Source organism: Rhamphochromis longiceps, linkage group LG10 (genome assembly GCF_057381845.1).
Source record: "Rhamphochromis longiceps isolate RC_006_pf linkage group LG10, R_longiceps_female_GT1.1, whole genome shotgun sequence".
NCBI lineage: Eukaryota > Metazoa > Chordata > Actinopteri > Cichliformes > Cichlidae > Rhamphochromis > Rhamphochromis longiceps.
In genome coordinates, this window is record NC_140566.1 from 18,261,549 (window position 1) to 18,276,155 (window position 14,607).

Genomic DNA, 14,607 nt, shown 5'->3' on the forward strand with positions numbered 1-14,607 from the left:
GCAGCATTTAGGCTTAGCACTTTCACCATATAAAACTCTATCAAACTGATATTATACTGTATATTATCAACAGTGAGACATCATTTCCTCTTGTACTAATCTGACGTTCAGGTGAGGCGAGTTTTACGATTTGAGGCTTCTGAAGTTACTAAAGACAAGTGTGTGGTTACCATTGCCACCCAGTTTGGTGAATTATGTCTTAAAGTCTACAGCAGCAGACATTAAAGGATATCACATTTTAGTAATGTGTCATTCAGATTGTTAGAGTAATAACAACATGAAACTGCAATACATGGCTTAGCTGTCAGATATAATCTCTAAAGGGTTTGCTCCATTGACGCAAATCACAGTTATTAAATGATAGAATTCTTCATATCTTGATAAACTACAAGAAAACAAAGCCATGTCTTTCAGTTTCATTCATTACTTAATACTCTTTAGCTGCACAACTACCTGGATGTAACACAAAACAGGAATTAGCATTTAATAGGCTCAAGAATTCAGACTTCATTCTTTGTTTGTGCGATCTCTGACTGACTCGTTGTTATTGAGCGGCGGAGGCGGCGATTGCTTGCTCCTCATGCTCCTTCCGTCCGTGACGGCTCGTGAAGTCTCCGTCACGAAGAGCCGAGTCACCCAGACGGAGGTGACAATGCGTTTGTACTCATTCCTGAAATTTCGGTTCAGTAAGCCATAGATTATGGCGTTCAGACAGCTGTTGAAGTAGGCCATAAAGTAGCTGACTACAAAAAGCCACTCAGGGATACGAGGAGCCACGCGGGACGGATCAATCGCCACCGCCAAGCCAATCAGGTTAAGTGGAGCCCAGCAAATGGCAAACAACACAAATACCACAAACATGGTGATGAAATTCCGCAAGTCACTCGGTCTCAGGCGAGGGCTTTCTTCTGTCTTCACTTTACGACGCACCTGGACATGAAGAAAACATATTGGACATAATTGTAAATGATGTGAATGAAAAATTCTTTGCTGAGAATGCATTTTTATGAAGTGAGCTTTTTGAAGTGCAGACTTCCAGCTTTTATTCAAAGGGCTGTAACAAAAATATTGCATTAACAGATTAGTATTTACAGCCAATTTTATACAAGGTACCCCATTTTCAGAGGCTCAAAAGTAACTGGACAAACTAACATGATCTTAAAAGGAAGGATTATTTTTATTGCTCTATTGGGCTGAGATCAGGTGACCGACTTGGCCACTTAGAATATGCAATTTCTTTGCCAGACATCTCTATACCATACTGTGGTATGTTTCAGGTCATGAGCGCTTCCTTTCCTTCTCAATAGTATACATCTTATTATTATTCTGGCACAAGTTAACCTTTCTATGCAGATGTTTTGTGGCCGTCTAATCTAGCATTCTTGTTCTGGAGTGTAATAAGTAGTTTGCATTTTGCTGTAAACCCTCCGTATTTACATTTATGACAGTGTATTTTGATCACGGTTTGGAAGTGCTGCATCAAACTCTTTCTTGAGTCGGTTAGATATTATGAAGTTCTTCAATCATTCTATTTAAGTATGTGTCACATTGTTGATTTTTAACTGGTTTATTTATTTATTTTTATTTTTATTTATTTATTTATTTTTTTTGGGGGGGGGACTACAAAAATGGCTATGATTCATAAATAGTTGATGCAGTCCTTTTGTTAAACTATTTTGAATTCAAGCTGAAGGTCACATTTCAATCATATTTTGACTGTTTGATTTAAAGTCTAATGCAGTGGTTTACAGCAACAAAATTACAAAAATTTCGGCGCAGTATTTTTATTGACTGTACATTCACTAACCCACACAGAAACACAAATACGCACTAACCTTGTTTTTTGTAGCTTTAATTAAAAAAAAAAAATTGCTCTAATCATTAATTGAAATTTAAATGTCAACCAAGGATTTTATGGACTGTGATGAGTCTTTCAGTACATGAAACTATTTATAATGTACACTCAGCAAGTAATGGGTCAATTATCCAGGGTTTAAACATAAAATCATCACATTTTTCTATTCTACTCTTGGTGTTTCTGTATTATTTACAGCTGGTATTGTATTTACTGGTTTTGTTGGTGGTATTGCTTTGTTCTAAAAGCTTTAATATAATTTTTGAGACTGTAAATATTAATGTAGAGAGCCTGGAAACTCACCTGAATAACAAGTACCCAAATGCGTAAATAACAAAAGGTAACCACAGCAATGGGAACCAGAAAGTGAACCACCACTACTGCCACTGTGTAGGAACTGCTGACATTCTGGGCGAAGGTGCAGGAGTAAACTCGCGGGTCATAACGCAGGGAACCAACGAAGAAATTCGGGACAATGGCCACTACGGTGAGCAGCCAAATTAAGGCAACAAACATCAAAGTGTTGCGATAGCTGTATAGCCGACTGTATGCGAATGAGTGGCAGATATAGCAGTATCTGTTCACCGCAATTCCAGTGATGTTGAAAATGGAACCGATGACACTGAGCCCCATAAGGAAACCACTGACCTGAACAGAAAGAAAGAGAGTGAAGTGTTTTTGTCAGACTGTGCTGGGAGTATGCTTATTGCTGCTGTAGTGGTGGTAAACTGAAACAAGCTGAAAGCTCTGTGGTCTTACCATGCATTGTGTGTTTCCCAGAGCCCATCCATCATGGAAAAGAGCGTAGAGAACCAGAGGGTAGGGGTAGAAGGCTACCACAAGGTCAGCAAATGCCAGACTCACCACAAACACATTACCTGTAGAGGAAGATATAAGGAGACGCTGTCATTTCTATGATATACATTTGCAGAAATGTGCTCTCCGATCATGTGTTGACTCGCATCACAAACACCATAACTGCTGCTCTCTTAGCACTAGCCTGACCCTCAAATGTGAGCATGATGAATTCAGCTGTCATCTTCTCTTTCTAAACGTTTGCCTGCAAATGCTCAGTTTTTAGTGTCAGTCACTGTACTGACAACTCTGCAGTACATCTAGAAAATGGAATAAAACCATTACCAAAACTATATATATCCTCATTTCCATTGTTGTCACTAGTCACTTAGGATGATCACCATGCAAAAGGACCCTTGTTGAAACTATTTTAATAATGGAGTTTTGTCTTGCACTGAACATTGTCCACCTTGACCAGTTACTGACTACTACATGGGATGCACTTTTCAGTGAACTAGGACCCTATCTCAGCAGGTCCAGCATGGTGTGCTTGTTGGCTGTGAAGACAGAGATTACAAACGGTTTCTACCCTCTGCCCACAGCTGATTGCCTCATCCCAGACAAAGTTTTATCACAAATGGCAGAGTCACTGTTTTGACAGAGTAGAAGGGCAGGAGTGTGGACACAGCTCTTGGGGCATCCAAGTCTTTTTTTGGCTTTTTTCTGGCTAGTCCCCTGCCCAATTCAAAGAATGGTACGGTCGCTATATCTCAATGATATAGCTACAGCCAGATTGGCGTCTCAGAATAGGTTGTGTGATTAATTCTAAGTCAAATATCTTTTGCTTGAAACAAAACATAAACAAACAAAAAGGAGAAAATGGCAACGATGAGAAAAATTGAAGAAGATTTGGAGGAGATGAAGGAGGAGGAGGTCTGGCGGAGATGAGCCCCCGGTGGAGGAGCAACAAACATTAGAGCGTCAGGTAGTGGAGTTTTTTGCGAATAAAAAACTTCCCCTGCATAGCAACAACATCGCGGCGTGTTATACCCTCCCCGGAAAGAATGCCAGCGCACCTCCAGCAATAGTAGTAAAATTTGTGAATCGAAAACACAAAATTGAGCTACTGAGGCAGTCTAGACAACTGAAAGGGAGTGGACATCTCACAAAAAAGAATGCCGATATTGCCAGACAAGCCCGTATCATGCGTAAAGAAAAAAAAATCCAAGCAACATGGACAAGAAATTGCAAAGTGATGATAAAGCTCAACGGAACACCAGAAGAAGCCAAGGTTGTAATGATCAGGGATCTTCATGATTTGGACAACTACGGGGGATGATTACACTGTTGCAGTCGGACGGCAGAAGGTCTGTTATGATGTGTTTGCTAACAACTAGCCGAACGTATTCAATAAAAGACACTATTTCCAACTGTCAGAGGGGGAAAATGGCAAGGTATGAGACAGTAGACTGGAAGAGTATTAGTGTGAAGCTGCAGGTGGATATGGAACTGGGATTGATTATGCGTTGTGAAATACATGTTATGTCATAAGGATTACAGACATTTAAAGAATACCCAATCACAATGACTGAAGATTCGGATTACAAATTACATGATTTTGAAAATAATATAGATCCAGAAAGGAATGTGCTTAATGCAATTAATGTTACATGCGAGTATTATGAGAATCGATTTAGGGATAATGTTGACTTGGGTAATACATTTTCATTAATTCATTTCAACTGTAGAAGCCTCTATAAAAGTTTTGTTCTGATCAGTGATTTTTTGAATAATCTGAAAGGCAAGTTTAAAGTGATAGCACTATCAGAAACATGGGTAGATGAGGAACGGGGTTGGGACTTTCACATTGATGGGTATGAATTATATCATATAAATAGATCTAATAAGAAGGCAGGAGGTTTGGCACTTTTTGTTGATAGTGATTTGAAATGTAAACATGTTGAATATATGTCTGTGGAGTGTGTGACAGTAGAAATAGAAATGGAAAGAAAGAGTAATATAATTGTTACTTGTATGTATAGGAGGCCTGGGACACTGATAGAAACATTCACAGATGTAGTAGAAGATTTATTGAGCAAGGTAAAGGGAAATAAGACATTCTGTATTTGCAGGGATTATAATATTGTTTTTTTTTTTAATGTCCAATCATAAGACATCATCAGATTGAGTTATTATTTGGAAGAGGGTTCTACCCTCTGATTACTAAACCTAGTAGAATAACTGAAGAGTCAGCTACTTCAATTGATCACATTTTCATTAATTGCTTGGAAAGCAACATTATAAGTGGTCTTGTCATAAATGACATAAGTGATCATTTACCTATTTTTGTTACTTTAGATTATAAAATGACACGAAAGGAGGAAGTGTGTGCGGACAGATATATAAGAATTAGAAATGATGATGCAATAAATGAGTTCAGGCAAGATCTTATGAAAGAAGATTGGAATGAGGTTTATGTAAATGACGTTAATGCTGCATACGAGACATTCTTAAATACTTATCTGGTTTTGTATGAAAATCACTGTCCACTGGTATTATATAAGCAAAAGAAAAAGAAAACTACTGGTAAACCATGGATAACAAAAGGATTAGAAAATGCATGTAAAAAGAAAAATAAACTGTATAGAGATTATATAAAACTTAGAACAAAGCCTGCTGAAATGAAATATAAAGTTTATAAAAAATAAGTTAGTATTAATGATCAGAAAGGCTAAGAAAGAGTATTATAATAAATTATTTTACAAAAACAAAAATAATGTTAAGGGTATGCGAAATATCTTAAAAACATATTGGGTAATAAATATACATCTTTAAATTTACCTTTAATAAGAAAAATAAGGTCATAAGTGATATGAATTAAGTGGTAAATTAATTTAATTCTTTTTTGTAAATATTTGGCCTAACCTGGCAAACGTAATTAGAAAACAGGATGATTCAGAATGGAGTGACGAATGGAAAGGAGATAGCAGAGTGGTACAGTCTATGTTTTTAGGGGAAATCACTGAAAAAGAAATCATAGCTATTGTAGCAAAATCTAAAAACAAGACATCGAGAGACTGTGATGGGTTAGATATGGTCATCGGAAAAAAGACTTTGGATTGTATAATCAAACCTCTCTGTTAAATTTTTAATCTCTCATTTTATACGGGTGTATTTCCTGACCGAATGAAAGTGGCAAAAGTTACTCCCCTTTATAAATCAGGAGACAGTCATAGTTTTAATAATTATAGACCAGTATCATTGCTATCACAGTTTTCTAAAGTGCTTGAAAAACTCTTTGCACAAAGATTTGATAGTTTCATTGAAAAACATCAACTGTTAAGCGAAAGTCAGTACGGATTTCGACGGAACAGATCAACAGCAATAGGATTAGTGAATACTATTGAAGACATTTCATCAGCAGCACATAATAATAAATATTCTATAGGGGTATTCATTGATTGAAAAAAAGCTTTTGACACTCTGCAACACTCCATGTTGATTTCTAAGTTAAGTACTTATGGTGTGAGAGGAATAGTATTGAACTGGTTAAGCAGTTATTTAGATAATAGGTTTCAGTATGTGCAGTGTTTAGGCAATTCATCTGATAGAATGAAAACAGAATGTGGGGTCCCTCAAGGTTCTGTTTTAGGACCAAAACGTTTTAATTTATATATAAATGACATTTGTGATGTGTCAAAAATGTTACATTTTGTTTTGTTTGCAGACGATACAAATTTTTATTGTTCCGGAGAAAACTTGAAAGAATTGGTTAAAATTATGGTTACTGAAATGAAAAAAATTAAAAAATGGTTTGATGTAAATAAGTTATCGCTGAAAGTTTATGATATTCGGAAACTGTGTAAAGGAGGAAAAGTATTAATTGAAAGAGTGACAGAATTCTGTTTTCTGGGTGTAATAGTGGATGACAAGTTAACATGGAAACCTCATATTGAACATAAAAAAAAAATTTGCTAAAAGTATTTATATCCTGGGTAATGTAAGATATATATTAGATTACAAGACAATGAGAATAATATATTTTTCATTGTTTCTACCCTATCTGAGTTATTGTGTTGAAGTATGGGGGAATACATACTTGACTAATATGAAACTATTATATTTATTACAGAAGAGAGCGCTTCGAATTATGCATAATGTTAAATATAGAGAACACACTAATAGTTTGTTTATAAAATCTAAATTATTAAAACTAGAAGATATAGTGAAATTACAGACATTAATTATTATGTTTAGTGCAAAAAATAAAACACTACCTCTTAAGTTACAAAGTTTATTTGTATTGTGTTCAGAAAATGGGGACGGCAGAAGGAAGTTTTATTTTAAGCATCGGTTTGCTCAAACCACACAAAGGCAAATGTGTCCAACAGTCATAGGCATAAGAAACTGGAATTCTCTCAATGATCATCTTAAGTGTTGTACAAATGTTTCTCAATTTAAAATCTGCTATAAGAATAAAATGATAAACCAGTATGAAGAAGTTGAAAATAATAGAATTTAATTGTAGAAAAAATGATCCTTTTAGTTTGATATTTAGTGGTATTGCTCATTGTTGAGTATATTGTTCTGTTGGTTTTGTTTTGTTATGTGCAGAATATTCTCAGAGTGTAATTTTGGTTGCCTACTTGTATTGTCACAGATAAGGGGCAGGTGTCAATAAGAATTTATTCTTCTTACTGCTCCTTTTCATGCATGGAAAGTGTTACTTTAATTGAAAGGAAGGTTGTGTATGGGAAATGAATTACTGCTGTACCATGTGTGAAGCAAAATAAATAAATGAAATGAAATGATGCACAAGAAAAAGACAATGCATTGATGTTACCCCAGCTGCTGATTTGAATTGTTTTCATCCATGTTTTTAGCTGGAAAGTTGTTGGGACATTCTTTGGCAGAAATATCTGCAAACAGATGTGAAACTGAATCTCAGCCCATGCGTGCAATCAGATCTAAATTAAATGTTAAAATAGTCTCTAAATCTGTAGTGGATTTGCTATTCAGAGCAGGGAATGTGTCAACACAGGCCCCTTTCAGTTGGAGGTCTTTTTACACGTAATTTTTTTGCTACGCTTTTAGAGTTGTGCCACGGTAGATTTGCAAACACCTGTGGCGATTTGCAAATGTGTGCTGAGATATTTTTTTTTCTCTTTTTTTAAATCAGGGTTTTGTTTGCCCTGAGCTCAGACTCACAGGCTCCCGCTGTCAGACGGTGTACTGCTCTGCCTGCACATATCTAATCTAAAATGCAGTTCATTCCATACTATTCTCCATTTTGCGCTAAGCTTTAGGTATTGTTGATTATACTAAGTCTCCATGTTCATGTATGCATGAATCCTCACTCCTGGATTCTTTAACAGCTCACTTAAAGTGCAGAGTTGTTTCATGCAAGCTCAACTTAATAACCATTTTCCATGAATAATCATCAGTTATACAAAAAGTGGGAACCAAAGACACTAGTAGGTGCATTACTTGGAGATGTTGTACTTATTTCAAAGACGTTTGCCCCCCAAAAAGAAACGAAAACAACACAAATGTCCAGATAAACATGGCAGAGCTTCACCAGGTCTTACTGTCTTTCACCTTCTACTTTTCATATTTTTTGGCTCGCCCAGTATTTCATCTGCTGACACCTACAGAGGTGATTTGAAAGACAACTTTTGTGCTCATGAGGTGAAACAACTACTGATCATTCCCATTCCTTGTCAGTGGTGATGACAAAGGACAAAGGCCTCTTGCGTGGCAAATTCGCAGACATATCTCAAAGGGATTGTGGGAGCTTACTGTGTCTCATATAACTGTCAAACCATGTCAAAAGTACACGATGCACAGCACACCAGAAATGTATTTCTAGCTAAACCATGTACACATGGATTCTTTTGTGCGCTCCCATGTGGCTTCGGTGTGTGTCCATCAGCCCAGCGCTGTCACTGTGCACTTCAACTGACAAGGAGAAATAAGTTATTCAGCTTGGATGGACATCAATCATTTTGATATTCCAGTTATATCCCAACCAGCCCCGTGTGACCAGATTGTCACAGATGGCTTATAGACTTCAAATGTAAATGTCAATGATGAACACCACTTTTCTAAACATGCAGGGGATGTTTTCTTGCACAAAATGTCATCATCTTATAATTGAGATCACTTACCAGTGTTCCAGTCTGGGGTTGTTTTTATATTTGGACTTTAAATCGATTTTATATTACTTGAAAGATTAGCTGCAAATTAATATTAGTTTTAATTCAAGGAGTGCACAACAGAAACACAGATTGTTATACACTGATTTTCACCAGGGAATTCCACAGTCACTGTAATCATTTCAGTCATTTAACACGATTAACACTTGTAACTGTTGTGTGTGCTGTGCGTATGTGACAGCATACATCAGTCACGAACCACAAATATAAGAAAAATGTCTATGGACAGCAAGATTTTTGTGGCAAATGCAGCATGACATCTTCAATTATGGACTGATAAGATTTTGTAATCTAATACTGTTCATTTCTTCTAGTGGATATAAATATAAATTGGATGTGCATATGTGTGACTCTTTTGTACAGTTCCCCAATGTTCTGACAAAGCACAAATTATCTGTGGATAGATTAATGTTCATTACTGACAGGTGTGTTTGTATAGGCGCGCATTTCCCACATTAACAGTTAAATTAGGCACTGCAGAGTGATGCATAGAGCATGGATAAACATGCACACAGAGATTTACACTGATCAGGTCCAACATTAAAATCACTGACAGGTGAAATGAATACCATTTATCATTTCATTACTATGCAATATTCTGCCGGTAAACCTTTGGTCCTGCAATTGCTTTACTGTGATTGATTGTTGAAGTCCAACAGAAAAAGGCTCTCGTCAGTGGCCGTTATTGGCATGACAAAGCAAAAAGGAGATTTCAAGTTTCTTTCTGATGGAACTTCCTTTTTATGAGAAGCCATAGTGTCTAAAATCCCTGTAAACTAAGTTCTTTTTACTTTGGGTACATGCAAACATGACAGTTTTTCAACTTCAGAAAGGTCATGCATGCCTTATTTTATCTACTCTTTACTGTTGTAACAGTCTTTATTCAGCTGTCAGCCTGTCATTGATCGGTTCACTGCAGCTGGTCCAAAATATCGCAGCTCAGCTCTTAACTGGCACATGCAAGTGAGACGACACGTTCCTCCTCTCAGCTTCCATACAACTGGCTACCAGTCTGTTTTAGACCTGATTTTAAGATTTCAGTGTTTGTTTTTAAGATGCTGCATGGGTTGGCATCTTTTTGCATCTCTGATCTTTTTACTTTGCACACTCTCTGTAGATCACTGAGGTCTACAAAGCAAAAATTCGCAGTTGTCCCAATTTCAGATTAAACATAGGCATGATTGGGAAGTTTGCAGGAACTGCCGCTGAACTGTGGAATAAACTGCCTGCTCATGCCAGGACCCCCTAAACATTGGACCCTTTTAAAACCCATTTCATTTGGTTTTTAAACCAGAATGAGTTCTCATGCCTTTTTATTACCTCCACCCAGGAGGTTATGTATTTGGTAGCGTGTGATAGGGTGAAAGGTTTTGAATGAATTCTAATAAAACTTTGTAGTTGTGTAGAGTGGGGTCTTTTTAACAATCCATCTAAAATTTTGGCATACACCCAATAAGGCATTCAAGGTCAACTTAAAATAACATGTAGCATTTGACCTTTGACCTCACCTTCAAGGTTAACAGAGTGATCTGAAGGTGAAAGAACTAATAATGCTCTATAGAGCTATTTATTATGGCAATGGGTTTTTAGACTGACATGTTGGCATGGGATATGTTTTAAATTTACTTTACTTTAATTTTGTTGTCATTTTGTTATGTACATGACAGTAACAGGTTATAAATGCATAACAATATGAATATATTGTAAAGTGTTCCTGAATTAAATAGGAACTAAACAACGAAATGAATGCTACACATGCACTATATCCATATAAATTAAAAAAATTAAATTGTACCGAAAATTATGTCAAGTAATTAAAAGGTGCAAATAACAAAAGTCTGCAGTTTGCACCACAAACCTCTTGTTTATGCTGCTTTATTTGATTATTTATGCTTAAAAAAAATCTGTATTTTGTTTTATTGCATTCTTTTTGCTATACAATATTTCACCTACTGTTTATAATTGTCTTTATGAATCTTGAAACTTACTTTACAATTTGTGTTATTTCTACTCGGTCGTTGTTAATTTCCCTGCTACACATGTAACTGTCTGCCCCTCCTTCGTTAGCACCTGCTATCTGTCTGCTACAACTGTTCTCAGTCAGCCAGCATATATATAGCACACCTGTGGGATTGTCTTGAAAATCAAACCTTAGCAGTACTAGTGTTCCTTTGTGGTTTCCTTTGTGTTGCCATTTAATCTTCTCATGTAATAACTTTTGGAACTGTTTTATGAACTTTGACCCTGGTGTGCTCCTCACCTGTTTTGTTTGCCATGCTACCTGCACCTGCTCAACCACTGTTTTTGGAATAATGTTTTACATTTTAGACTATATCCAGGGCTCATGCGTCTTGTGTTTGGGTCCTCTCTCGTGTGAAACCATTTAAGATACTTAGGAATGGCCAAAGCCTGTGTTCATGAACTAATGGAACAAGTGAAATATATGTCTTATTAAGAATTACTAAAAATTCTTTATGCAACACTTGGAGTACCAAGTAAATGTAATCATTTTAATCACACTCATTATGACAACAGAATGTCAAACATTTAGTGGCCTATAAGTGTTTGAGGAAAAGTAATGAACCATCAAGTAATCAAGATTCAACCAAGTAGAAGTAGAAATAAAGCTGACTTTTTGCTAAATGTTTTTAAAGAAGTGTCTTTTCATATGGCTCGTCATTATTTCGAAGTTATCATCTTGTCCTCAAACATCAAACCAGCATTTTTTCAAGGTTTTTATTGCAGTCAGACATATAAATACATTTTATGATTAGTGTGGGAATTTCATTTTCAGTTTACTGTTGGACTGAATCACATCCAATACAGAAAATAGTTTTTATTTTGAATAGTGGTAGTTCAGCAACAATATGAATATGAACAATATGAATGCTTGAAATCGCAGTACGATTTCAAGCATTCATATTATTTTAATAAACGAGTTACATCATGGGACTGTTATGCTGAATGAAAAACATAGTTATTTAAGTATGTTAACAACAGAAATGAATGTACTAGTTTGTTTCTTTTATACATACAGTAGCTAGCTCCTCTAAGACTAGATAAACAGCCACATGCTACGTGAGCACTGTGTTGGCATGGACATAGAAATTTGGATTTGGTTTTGTGAGAGAGCTGGCTGCTTCATTTCCTCTGTCATCAGATAGCAGCAACAAAGCAGCAAACAAGTGTCCCACATGTGTGAGCACACATGCTGAGAAGCCTGGGGGAATTTGTGAGAACCATCTGGTTGCTAAGCTATAGATTATGATGATGATCACATTTCATCATTATTCACTGAAGAAACTCGCACTTAACTTGGTTTTCCTGTTTTGTGGTTTAGTGCAATGTAAAGAGCAATTACATTACACTAGGGCAATTCTTCAAATTTTAATATTGATCATGTATTTGTGTCCCCACAATTATATGAGCATGATTGAGCCATATTTGAAATGCATGCTCTCCCAGTTAAAACAGAAAGCAAAAGCAAACTGAGCGTTCTCTAAATCAGTGCCTCGCCAGATGCCTGCATACAACAGTCACAGCTGTTCCCTGCACACGGCAGCAGGAAGTTTTCTGGACTAGTACTGTACTATACTGCATATTTTGGTATCAATCCAATACCATGTAAACACAAGGCTAGTGGTGCTGATGACAATATCGTTACCAATACTTTTTACTTGTAAAGGCAGCTTATTTCTATTGTCCCTTATCTGTGTTTTTGCTGGGGTGAACCTGTAAAGCACTTAAATGTACTATACAAATAAAGTTGAAATAATTTATGATATGAATCATCATCAATTTGAACATTTGTAATGACTATTAATCACTGTGATTTTTAATTTCCACGATAATCAGCGCAACAAAACACACCTTTCAGTTTTTCATGTGTTTTAAAGCAGGACTTTTTGGAGACCCTGAAATTTAATATGTCTGTCTCTGAAGCACTTTGGGTCATCTTGTGTTGTTTATATATAAAATGGACCTGGCAGTCAACACAAAAAGGTTCAGACATTTTTCTTTCTGCATGTTTGAGGTATATTTTTTTCATTTCCAAAAATTGATTTATTTAATACAATTCAGTGGGCTACATATTAAACGTAGAGAATAAAAACAGTATTGAAGTATCAATCCTATGTGCTATGTGCCAGTAGCGATCTGATACCAATACCAAAGTTGGTATCGAGACTATCGATATTTAGCTCGCACCACAAGAATCAAACATAGCAGAGGGTTAAAAACAAAAAACTACACAACAAAACTAACTTATTCAACTGCCTGGAAAAACACCACAAAACACAGTATTATGAATGCAAGAAGGCTTCGAAAAACAGAACAATGGTGGCTAACATGAAACATCCAACATCAACTCAGACATCCATGAAAGCAAGCCTTTGTGCGTGTCAGTGTATCCATCCAGCTCACAAAGACACACTGAAATCATCAGCGCAATCACATTCCATTTGGCCAGAGATGCATGTCCATTAAACACGGTGAGTAAAATGGTCAACTTACTGGACAAAAGATGCGTTATCCCCCCAAGCAATTATTTTTCCAAACTGGCAAAACCTGTGCTGTATTCAAAACACTGAAGGGGAAATAGAGGGCTCTCACAGCTGTTTGAACACTTTGTTGTGAGTTTTAGTCACATCCATCATGCAGGTAGAATGAATGGAGGGAAAGATTTTATACAGTTTGTCTGCAAAGATTAATCTATGAGGATTCATTTACAATGCCCCTGTGATTTCATTTTGTGTCAGGCTTTGGTGCAAAATATACAAATATTTTTCATAATTCTTAGATTTCTACAGATGTGAATGTGTTACATCAGTGTCCTTTTTACACGACTGTTAGATTTGTATTGTTTATTGTCATTTATGCTTAAAAATATTTAACCATATATGCTTAGAGGTGTATAATTGATTGTGTAGTGATAGGATGTGTGATCCTTAATAGTCTGCAAAGGCTTTGTGTGCATTCCAGAGTGTTCTGGCATTCACACCTACATCCTGGGAGCATGGGAAGAGGTCGTACCTTGTCTTATTGTTTTATGGTAGGATAAACGTAGCTATGTCAGTTTTAGGCTAAGAGCCTTTTGTTTAGATGGACCCTGTGAAGACTCCTGGCACCAGCTTTGGGGAGTCTTCACAGGGTCACATCTTGACTTACGCAACGCACAGGCAAGGTACTCTTTGTGTGTATGAAGACGTCATATGTTAATGAACCTATGTATATTCATGTGAGCTCAATAAAAGGAGTGCTATGGGGAACCTGGCTGAGAGTCTGACGGAGGTCAAGTGGGTGGAACCACACTTGGCTCCAGACAGGTCTCCCTCATGCATGAGTAACACGAAGAATTTTGCCTACTTGGTGTTCAATGCTTTTGCTGTGTAATTAAATTATCCTGAACGTTCCAGCGAATAGGTTTAAGCTACAAACCTATCAACGACGGTGCAATAAAAACATTTTTTGTTTCTAAAATTAATGAATGATCATGACAAACAATCGTGACCTCAGTATAGGACTGTATTTGTGATTAGCATTTTTGCCATAATCATTGCATTACATTACATCGTCATTGGATTTTTCACATTTCCACAAGAAACACATATACACAGTCCGAAGTCATTATGATATATATGCACTGAAGAGGAAACACACAAGCATAAACATGTCAAAGAATTATTCTTATTATTACTTTGCTTTTTTAAATTTTTCTAATTTTTATGCTTAATGAGTGGAAAA

At 36.4% G+C, this 14,607-nt stretch overlaps 1 protein-coding gene across 1 annotated transcript in view; it reads right to left on the reverse strand.

Annotated features, from left to right (window-relative positions):
* Positions 1 to 507: 507 nt before the first annotated feature.
* The window catches only part of mtnr1bb (melatonin receptor 1Bb), a 61,156-nt gene continuing 47,056 nt past the window's right edge, over positions 508 to 14,607 (reverse strand). Inside the window, exons 2-4 of the mRNA XM_085420677.1 lie at positions 2,615 to 2,733; positions 2,159 to 2,503; positions 508 to 930 (exon numbers count right to left, since the gene is read on the reverse strand). Of these exons, the coding sequence (XP_085276803.1) occupies positions 508 to 930; positions 2,159 to 2,503; positions 2,615 to 2,733 (887 nt within the window). The remainder of the gene's footprint in view (positions 931 to 2,158; positions 2,504 to 2,614; positions 2,734 to 14,607) is intronic.